The following is a 10876-nucleotide window of genomic DNA, read 5'->3' as shown; positions in this document are numbered from 1 at the left end:
CTTTAGTGAGATGATAAAATAAGGTTTACCAGCAGTGGAAAAGAATATTTTTGGAGCATGTGGTTGATCAATTACATTGGATCTGATTGAATAAAATTATTTTTTTCATTCACATCTATTATATTAATATTTTTTACTGAAATACCAATGAAAATATCCCATTTGTTTTGTGCAAGAAACTGCTGAATCTTGATTTAGTTTCTGAATGAATTGGCAAGCTGGGAGATATTTTTATAATTGTAGTTGCTTAAAGAGTTCAAGTTCGAATTGTTGGTGCTGTGTGACATATGTGAGATGTTATTTTATTGTAGTGGTTAATATTTATGTGTTTAATAATAGTCACTTCATGCAACCTTAGCTGCATTCAGAACAGACTTTGGGATTTGGGGAGTTGGATGCTTATTAATTTAAAACCATAGCATCTGAGGAACATGGCATCTAGACTCTAAGATTTAAAATAATGACATTTCATCCAGTTGTGAAAAAAATAATATATTTCAAAAATATATTGCTTACATTGAATCCACAGACAGCCTAGGCCTAGCTAAGAAACTCAAAACCAGCAGTCGATAGCGTTGTAATGGCAACTCCTCTCCAGCAGGTGGCGGGCGGAGGGGGAGAGTGTTTATAGGAAATAGCCCCACCAGTTTTGGGGAAAAGCTGAAAGTATCCGACCCAGGCACCTAAGATTTTGAGAACTTGGAGCGAAAATATTTGAAGAAACCTTTATACAACCAAGTTGTGTCATTTTAAAAAATCAATGATGCCTTATATGATAAAAACACTGGGAACCATTCAGTGCCTACTGGAGCAGGAGTGTGGAGTGTCGCCTGGTAATTGGAGGACATGGGCCTTTACAGCATCAACTACCTGCACTTCGGGGAGCCCAAGACGTGGTACGCGGTGCCCCCAGAACACGGCCAGCGCCTGGAGCGCCTGGCCAGGGAGCTTTTCCCGGGCAGTTCTCGGGGCTGCGAGGCCTTCCTGCGGCACAAGGTGGCCCTCATCTCGCCCAGTGTCCTCAAGGAGAACGGGGTCCCGTTCAGTCGCATCACTCAGGAGGCTGGAGAGTTCATGGTGACGTTTCCCTACGGCTACCACGCTGGCTTCAACCACGGCTTCAACTGTGCGGAGGCCATCAACTTTGCCACCCCGCGCTGGGGTTGCAGGTTCGAGCCCCAGCAGGGATCGTGCAGGAGGCAGCGGATCAATGATTCTCTCTCATCATTGATGTTTCTCTCTTTCTCTTCCTTTCCCTTCCTCTCTGAAATCAATAAAAATATATTTAAAAAATACAACAAAAACCTTCCCCTAGTCACTGTTTTACCTTTCTGGCAGTTAGTTTGATGGAAGAACGGCATTGGAACTGTGCTTTGTCACTGTCTAGTCATGTGACCTTCAGCAAAAATCATGGATATTCTCGGAGCCAAAATGACAGAGCAAGCGTTTTGTGGGATGTAGGAGGTGCTGGATTAATTTGGATGTGCACCCATTCACTCTCCCTAGCACAAGATCAAGGACATACTTCGATATTTTCTCTTTCCATGATGCGAAGGCCTACTGTCGCTCCTACCACCACCCCCATAGGCTTACCCATTACTTTTTAAATTTTAATTAATAGACTTTATTTTTTTAGAGCAGCTCACAGCAAAATTAAGCTGAAAGTACAGACAATTCCCACATACCACTGCTTCCTCCACTAGAATCCATACCCATGTAGTACATTTGTTACAACCGATGAGCCTACATTGACACACCATTATCCTCCAAAGTCCATAGTTTACATTAGGGTTCATTCTTGGTGTTACACATTCTACGGGTTTGACAATTGTACAATGGCATGTATCTGCCCTGACCCTACCATACATAATAGTTTTGTTACCTAAAAATCCTCTGCCTATTATTTCCATCCCAAACCCCAGGCAATGACTGATCTTTTTACTGGCCCCATAATGATGTTTTTTCCAGAATGTCACATAATTGGGATCATACAGTATGTTGTCTTTTCAGATTGACTTATTCCACTTAGTAGTAAAATGCATTTAGGTTTCTTCCATGTCTTGTGGCTTTATAGCTCATTTCTTTATCTTCCTGAGTAACATTCTGTTGTGTGGATGTACCACAGCTTATCCATTCACCTACTGAAGGACATTTGGTTGTTTCCAAGTTTCGGCAATTATGAATAAAACTATTATAAATAGTCATGTGCAGGTTTTTGTGTGGAAGTAACTTTTCAACTAATTTGGGTAAATACCAAGGAGTGCACTTGCTGTGTCATACGGTAAGACTATATTTAGTTTCGTAAGAAAATGCCAGACTGTCTTCCACCCATTATTTTTACGGGTACAAAACTGTTATTTTTTCTCATGATCTACCACATAGTATTTGTACAAAAGGTCACATACGCTCATTATCAAATTCCACTCCTTGTCGTGTTTGGCCGGGTTGCAATGTTACCAAGGCCAGGTCAAGATTTCATAAACAGTCAGGAGGCAGAAGACCCAGCCTTTATTCAGACTCTTACACTGACTTGTTGAGTCACCTTTCAATAAATCAGCTCTTTCCTCTTATCTTCGCCTCCCCATTTAGTCAAAGGGAGCCCTTAGCCGCGCTGCACCTGGGCTGGAGTTTGCCCACGAGTTCAGACCAGTGCCAACATAATTTGTGCGAATATTAGCTATTATCATCGTTACTTATAAGCCAAACTCATAAGAGGGACATTAGAAGTTGTACTTGAATGCAATTTGGAGAGTTGGTGTTTGGGTCTTGGGACTCCTGTAAGGTTTATAAACAGTTTTAGTTATGGATTTGTCTGACCACCCTGAGTCATTCATAAAGATCAACCAACACATCTACTCCGTTCCTGTGTGTGTAAGGAGTCCTTTTCAGATATTTAAAAATAACCTCGTGTGATATTTATTTGTGGTTATATATGGGTTCAAAGTTGTTTCTCTGCCCCCTCCTCCTCCGTCCCCAATGCTGGTGTTACCTTTCATCACTTTAAATAGGAAACCACAAACAGTTGCTAGCAATTGGCCACAGAGATAAGTGGAAAGAAAACCGATCTGAGTGGATCAGAGGCCTGGGGAGAAACTGCCCCTCACTCCAGCTGCCTTGCCCCTCCCCGCTCTGCGCACCGGCCTCTCAAACTGAAATTCCTCACAGGCTCCTGCTGCCCCTCCTCGCCACTGACTTTCGGTAACTGCGGTCCAACAGTGAGACCCTCTGTTATCATTCTAGTATTATTTTGGTGGATCTTCTGGAGATAATTCATTTCAGGGAGAACCTAAGAGGAACAGAACTGAGCACTGTGGGGGAGGGTTCATTGTTGCAAGTGCCACCCTACAGAAAAAAAATGTATTGCTGGGATTTTGCATTTTCTTTTTCTTCTCTTCTCTTCTCTTCTCTTCTCTTCTCTTCTCTTCTCTTCTCTTCACTTTTATTCTTCTCTTCTCTTCTCTTCTCTTCTCTTCTCTTCTCTTCTCTTCTCTTCTCTTCTCTTCTTTCTATTTTGGTTAATCCTCACCCGAGGATATTTTTCCATTGGTTTTTATAAAGAGTGGAAGGGAGAGGGAGAGACAGAGAGAAACATCGATGTAAAAGAGACACATCGATTGGTTGCCTCGTACACACACCCCAACCAGGGCCGGGGAACCTGCAACCAAGGTAAGTTTCTTTGACCAGAATCAAACCAGGGACCCTTCAATCCGTGGGCCAATGCTCCATCCACTGAACCAAACTGGCTAGGGCAGTTCCTGCATTTTCTTATCTCACCTCTAGTAGGCTGGCATCCGGTACCTTTGTTGTGCCCTAGTTGTTCATCCTTCTCGCCCTCCCTCAAAAGGACTGCATCCAGGCCTGTAGACCTCAGAGAGCATCCTTTCTTGACCTATCCCTCAGAGCCTTTTCTCAAAGGATTCAGATGGTGCCTATGCACTTCAGGCCCATTCATTCATTCAGCACATGTTTACTGAGCACCTACTGTGGACCAGGCACCGTTCTTCTAATTGGGGGTACAACAGTGAAAAAGGCAAAGTTTCAACTTCCCTGGGGCATTATACAGAGCGGCACATAACATGTCAAGTAGTCATAAGGGCTATTGGATAGGGTGGACCTTTGGGGGATGTGGTCTTTGACTGAGAAGGCCTCTTGGGGACGTGGCCTTTGAGTGAACCACATGAACATGGGCGGGGTGGGCATCATTATAGGCAGAGGGACATGTGCAAATGCCCTGAGGTGGGCACATCCTTAATGTGCTCACAGATTAGCAAAGTAGGTGAAGAGCAGGAAGGAGGGACTGGGAGCTGGGGCAGGGATCTCGTTGGGGGATGGGCACAAAGCGTCTGACCTCAGTGCATGCACACTCCTCCAGAAAAACCACTGAGTGGTGGGAGCAGTCAGTGCCATAGGTGAGCTGGGATGGAGGAATCCAGGGACCACAGAGCCTCGGAGAGCATTTATCATTCACAGCCGTGCCGGAGAATGGCTCTGTCCTTCCTAGCAGATGCCAGTCCTGAGAGCAGGGCCTCTCTCTGTTTGGGTTCCCTGTGGCATCAGCGAACAAGGCATGTGCCTGACTCAGTAGGCACTTCGGACGTGTGTTGGATTCGATAGGACTCTGGCAGACACAGCAGGGCCCTGGCACTCACTAAGTGGACCACAGCCATCTCAATGATTTATAAGCCACCTCAGGTCGATGGCCTGCAGTCCGTATTTTGGAATTTTGCAGAGGCCCATTTTGATTGTTTACAGAGAGGAAGGGAGAGGGATAGAGAGTTAGAAACAGATGAGAGAGAAACATCGATCAGCTGGTCCTGCACACCTCCTACTAGGGATGTGCCCGCAAGCAAGGTACATGCCCTTGACCGGATCGAACCTGGGACCCTTGAGTCTCAGGCCGACGCTCTATCCAGAGCCAAACCAGTTAGGGCCAGAGGCCCATTTTGAATAATGCAGATGGACACGAAGCTGGTCTGAAGCCAGAGGCCCATTTTGAATAATGCAGATGGACACGAAGCTGGTCTGAAGGAAAGAGACTCTTGGATCCTGGGGAGTCTGCAATAAGAATGCTCCGGAGAAACAGCGACCAGGTGAAAGATCAGGGGGGAGAGTTGAACCGGCAGCAGATTTAGAGTGTGAGGCTGTGCACAGAAAACTCTGGGCTGCAGATACGGTTAATATCCAGGGAAGTGCTAGTATCAGGAATTGGCAAAGGTCTCAGAATCCGTCCCTATTAATGTCAAGGTCTACTGAACACATTTCTCCTGCCTGAGAAACGCCTTGGGAACAGGTGGCCTAACCTCACCTCTCCTGTGATATCACTTTGTACTTACAGATGACCCTCTAGGACCCCAGGAACTTTATTTTTACACTAGAGGCCCAGTGCATGGATTCGTGCACATTGAAAGGAAATTAATTAGAAGAACTATTTTAGAGGCTGTGGAGGGACCCCCGGAGGGCTCCAGGGTGTGTCCGGCCTGTCTCACCCAGTTCCAATTGGCTGGACCCCAGCAGCAAGCTAACCTATGGGTCAGAGCATCTGCCCCCTGGTGGTCAGTGCACACCATAGCAACTGGACACTTAGATATGGTTTATCTTATGGATTAAGCCGGATTAATACAATTGCTTATTATCTTTGCTGGTTTTATCTGTACAGTGAGGCGTCAATGAATATTGTTGACTGAAGGAATAAATTCCATGAAACCATCAAAATAAATAGAAAAAGGGTTAGCGTTATAAGAAACAGCTAAAATAAATGAAAAGTCCCTACTAGAGCATTAGTACTTTCTCACTAATTTTTTAAAATATATATTTTTATTGATTTCAGAGAGGAAGGGAGAGGGAGAGAGAGGTAGAAACATCAATGATGAGAGAGAATCATTGATCAGCTGCCTCCTGCATGTCCCACACTGGGGATTGAGCCCGCAACCCAGGCATGTGTGCTGACCGGGAATCGAACCCTGACGTCCTGGTTCATAGGTCAACGCTCAACCATTGAGCCACAGTGGCTGGGCTCACGAATTATTTTTAAAAATAAGGTATCCAGCTCTAAGCTGGGGATTGAAATAATGTGCAGAGCCGCAGAATAAACTATGTTTCTCATATTTCAATACAAGACATCCAGTCAACAGATATTATGAATTCCCTTAGTATGCCAGGCACTGTACTAGATGCTAAGGATACAATGTAAAATGGAGTTCACAGTCTGCTTGGAGAGACAGACAAGCAATTAGGCCATTTCATCAGGCCACAGCTTCTTCTCAGCAACCATGGCAATATCCAGGCCCTCCCCAGGCTGATGGTTTTAAGCCCTAAAGAGATGTGTCTTGTAAGTTTGGGGCCGAAGCCCCTGGGGCTCTCAGAGGTGTTTCAGTCTGTTCCTGGACTCATGGTAGTCCTCTGGTCGCCTTTTCTCAATCTTGCCTGAAAAATGGACACATGACACCTTTTGGGAGGAATGATGACTGCTCCAGGCATGTCTAGTCCTTCCCTGCCAGTTCCATAGGGGCAGGGGGCTGGCTTTAACGCCCTCAAGGGCTGGTTCACTCGGGAAGAGAGCGTGGCTTACTGTCAGACCCCTCCCTTCCTCTGCCCAGGCCACGGACATTCCTTGGCTCCCTTAGGGAGCCGGCTCATTTAAGTTGCATTTTCTATGTCCCATTCTGTCTTCCCACTACCTCCACCCCTGCTATGGACTGAATGTAACCCCTACCCCAATTCATATATTGAAACCCTGATCCCCAGTGTGATGGTATAAGGAGAGGGGGCCTTTGGGGAGGGACCAGGTCATGAAGGGGAGGGGGCCCTCATAAAGGGGATTGGTGCCCTTCTAAGAAGAGACACAAGAGAGATGATTTCTCTCTCCACCAGGTGAGGCCACAGCAAGAAGGGAGCTGTCTGTAATCAGGAAATGGACCCTCACCAAGAACCCGACCAGGCTGCCTCCCTGACCTTGGACTTTCTGCCTCCAGAACTGTAAGAAATAAATGTGTTTCAGCCCCCCAGTTTATGATATTCTGTTCTAGCAGCTGGGCTGGACAAAACACACCCCAGACAGCTTGTCTAATGTTTACCCTGGCTACTCCAGGGGGAAGGTAAAAGGAAGGAGGCTAACGGGCCAGGTAAACAGTAGCCGTGTGATGTCAGTGTGCCGATACACTGGCTGCAGTTTATAGCATCATTTGTGTTCCCTCTAAGGGCTCAGTGTGTAGAGTCCAGCAGATGGAGGTGGGAAGCCCAGCCCTGCCATTATTAGTGTGACTGCCCACAAGTGACTCACCACTTGAGGCCCCAGCTCCCATCAGAGACGGTGGAGCTGAGTGGTCACCGCACACACCTGCGCTCAAACCCAGCTCTGCACTACGTACTTCATCTGTGTGCTTCCTCTTCCTTTTCCCTAAGATGGAAATGGCCATAACAGCACCCACAGCAACAGGGTGGAGGTGAAGGTTAAATGTGTTCATTTAAGACACTTCAAGCAGTAACCAGCTTGACGGAATAACAAACTTATTGAATATTTTTTTATTGATTTCAGAGAGAAAAGGAAAAGAGAAATAGAAACATCAATGATGAGAGAGAATCATCGATCTGCTGCATGCATGCCCCTCACTGGGGATAGAGCCCGCAACCCCGACATGTGTCCTGACAGGGAACCGAAACGTGACCTCCTGGTTCATAGGTCGATGTTCAACCACTGAGCCACAACAGCCAGGTTTGAATATATATTTTTTAAATTAACTTCAGCATAGTCTTTGGCAAGAAGCACACACCCGTCTAGTTATTTTTTTATATTCTTATTATCTACACTAATAAAAGAGAAATATGCAAATTGACAGTCACATTGCGACATCCATGTGCCAATCAGGAGTGGGCATGCAAATTAACCTGACAAAGATGGCGGTGGCCCCGCCCCCCAGCCGCTCCAGGCCTCTGGGCAGCACGCATGCAGGCGTGGAGCAGCTGGACGGGGCGGGTCGCCTGCTATGAGGGGGAGGGTGGGGGGTGGAGGGAGCTACAGGAGCGACATTCTGGCTGGAGCGAAGACTGAAGGCTCCGGCCAGAGTGAAGGCCTGGGTCCTGGGTGCCGGAGGAAAACCGGTGCTGGCAGCCAGGGCAAGGAAGGCCTATTGCACGAATCTTCATGCAACAGGCCTCTAGTTACTTAATAATATTCTTAATATTATTTTAATAATATTATTAGTATTATTTTTCTTATTTTTATTATTATTACTTTTGACATTACTTAGAGGTGACAGACCTGCAATCTTCCCTGCGAAACTACTTGAAAAGAGAATGGTGAAGGTAAAGGGCTGTAGCTTCTTGTCATTCAAAGCACAGTCGGGATGTGAAGCATAGACATCACCTTTCATCTTGGAAAACATGCAGACGCTCAGACTCCAGCCCAGACCTGTGACTCAGAATCTGCATATTAACGAGCTCCCAGGTGGGTCCCGGGCAAGGCTAAGGTGGGGAAGCACTGTTGTAGAACAGCGGTTCTCAACCCACTGGAATCACATTTGAAACATGCGGATGGCTGGACGCCCACTGCCCTTTGCCTCCACATTTCCATTTTAGTTGCCTGGAGGCCAGAATGCTAACAGCTCCCTGGGCGAGGCCCTGTGCAGTCAAGTTGAGAACCGCCCATCTAGCATCTGGTCCACGGGAGTGAGGCTGCAGGGGCGGATGGGAGTGTAGTTTCCTCAGCAACAGCCAATGAGAGTTCTGTGTTTTTCTTTCTTTCTCCTCAGGCCCAGTTCGCAGGGACAAGGAGAGGACACATTCTTCTCTCCGCCCCCACCACCCCCGGCTCCATTCCAGCCCATGGGACACGTGACAAGGCTCTGAACCGTCTTGGCCGCTGCTGTTTCTCTTTGTTTGGGGTCACAGTGTCCAGGCTGCGCTGGGCTGGCACTGTTCCGCCCACTCGCTCCTGTGCAGATGGGGCTGGGCTTTTCTGCCGTGGGAGTTTGTGGTTTCTTGAAATGGGGTCTTTCTCCTTCCTTCATCCCCTGCCCACTGCTCACAGCACCCAGAGGCTGCTTGGTTGGAGGGAACCCGGCCAGAGACCTCATCTCTCCTGTGTGCCCTTTGACCCCCGGGGGGAAATTCACATTCCCACCCGGCTCAGGCGGTTATCTAAGGGAGCATTGCTGTCAGGATGATGTCTCATGCCCCATCGCCAGGTCAAGGACTCTCTCCAGGGCTGCCTACTATTTTGTGGGAATGAGAGAAAGGGAGTTGTCAGTTCCTGGATCTTCAAGAGAAGTTGCAAACTTGAAATTTTATGAAACAAACGAACATCAGATTTTAAAACGTTGGCAGCTAGTTTCAAAAATTTGAAAGCCCTGTTCGGTGTTGCTCAGTGGTTAGAGCATCGGCCTGCATACTGAAGGGTGGTGGGTTCAATTCCTGCTCAAGAGCACTTACCCCAGGTCGGGGCGCATGCGGGAAGGAACCAGTAGATGTGTCTCTCTCACATCCATGTTTCTCTCTCTCTCTTTCTCTCTTCCTTTCCTCTCCTTCTCTTCCACACTCTCTGAAAAGCAATGGAAAAAATAATCCTCAGGTGAGAATGAACAACAACAACTAAAATACAAACCATTTTTTAAAAAAGCCCTGTTGGCTAAATAAAATATTTCCAGAGGCCAGAGTTGGCTCATTAACCTCAGAGACATGCCCCCTATTGTAAACTTCATCTGGGTTGCAAAAGTTCCATGAGCCCATGGCAGCTAACCTGAATGATCTTGCTGTACTAGTACATCCGGAACTGGTCAAAAAGGCGAGACATCATGTGGCCAAAGGTTTGTCATTCAAGTAGCTTGTTGGTTAGGTAGACCCTGTGTTGAAGGCACACCTTGCCTATGCCTTGGCCTAAGCATGGCTGTTTCTGACTCTCGCTGTTCACTGCATGTCCTTCTACGGTGACAGTGGACCTCTGCCTGACCTGGGCCAGATATCGTAGGAGTCGTGCAGAGTTTGTCGTATTTCCCCAGGACAGCAGATCAGAAGCAAGGAAGGAAGGAAGGATTTATACTTTCAGTCTTCTCCCTCTCTACCCCTCCTCCCGCCCCCCCCCAAAAAAAAAACCCCAAAAAAACAGACAGCCCAGCATTGACAGAACTCCTTGTTCCCTGCTGCCACATCTGTCCTAGTGACCGAGTGTTTCTCCCTCAATGCTCTCTTTATACAAGATGATGTGACTTGTTTGTTGCTAATATTAGACTTGCAGCAGATGCCCTGACTGTTGGGTCCTGGGTACATGAGGAGCAGATAAATAAAGCAAAGACAAGGCTTGCAAATGCCCAGTGACTTCAATAACAGACCTTGCTGCAAGGGGCAGGGGGCTCCCACTGTGTTAGGCAAGGTGACAGCGACAGGCCGGTGAGAGACACAGGAACTGAGTCCACAGTCTAGGTAACCTTGGAAATGTAGGGAGAGCTCTAGGGGGTAGCCGGGGGAAGCCGGCAGGGGACTAAAACATCAAGATATGGCATCCTCCCGTGGAGACAAACAGTAGTACCAAGGTCTGTGATGAAAATGACAAGCCTTTAAGACACCACTGGTGACCAAAATTAGGACCCAGAAGAAGCTGATAGCAAGTCTAGCGAGACAGTAGATAGTTCAATGAATGTGGCTAATGTCATGGCTCTTTCTGGTCCTTTCCATTCTTCTCAGTAAAGCCCCTTTTATGACAAATTAGAGGAGGGTGGTTACATACCACGAACCTCTTGGGTTTTAGCGTGAACCCCTGAGACTTAGCCCCTCTCTCGTTTTTGGAATGCTCTCAGCTCACTTCTGCAAGATATTTTAAGAGTTTCTAAATATCTACGTGCTTCCCCCTCAAATTTTTATTTAGTTGCCTGAATCCTGTGGAAGT

At 47.0% G+C, this 10876-nt stretch overlaps 1 protein-coding gene across 1 annotated transcript; it reads left to right on the top strand.

The window, feature by feature from the left end:
- Window positions 1-580: 580 nt before the first annotated feature.
- On the top strand, window positions 581-2677 carry LOC129151152 (lysine-specific demethylase 4D-like). The gene is made up of 3 exons (XM_054725088.1): window positions 581-601; window positions 844-1169; window positions 2590-2677. The coding sequence occupies exons 1-3, from the start codon at window positions 581-583 to the stop codon at window positions 2675-2677; spliced, it is 435 nt and encodes a 144-aa protein (XP_054581063.1).
- Window positions 2678-10876: the final 8199 nt, after the last annotated feature.

The sequence above is a fragment of the Eptesicus fuscus genome, chromosome 13, assembly GCF_027574615.1.
Source record: "Eptesicus fuscus isolate TK198812 chromosome 13, DD_ASM_mEF_20220401, whole genome shotgun sequence".
Taxonomy (NCBI): domain Eukaryota; kingdom Metazoa; phylum Chordata; class Mammalia; order Chiroptera; family Vespertilionidae; genus Eptesicus; species Eptesicus fuscus.
Note: the sequence above shows the minus strand (reverse complement) of the source record. Positions and strands in the feature narration are given on the sequence as shown.

What these genes read in the sequence shown, in the direction of transcription:
- LOC129151152 (XM_054725088.1), top strand. Translation starts at nt 581, where the DNA reads ATGGCAACTCCTCTCCAGCAG. An exon ending in TGGCAACTCCTCTCCAGCAG is followed by an intron (nt 602 to 843) that starts GTGGCGGGCGGA and finishes TGGTAATTGGAG; the next exon opens with GACATGGGCCTTTACAGCAT. An exon ending in ACCCCGCGCTGGGGTTGCAG is followed by an intron (nt 1,170 to 2,589) that starts GTTCGAGCCCCA and finishes CTCCCCATTTAG; the next exon opens with TCAAAGGGAGCCCTTAGCCG.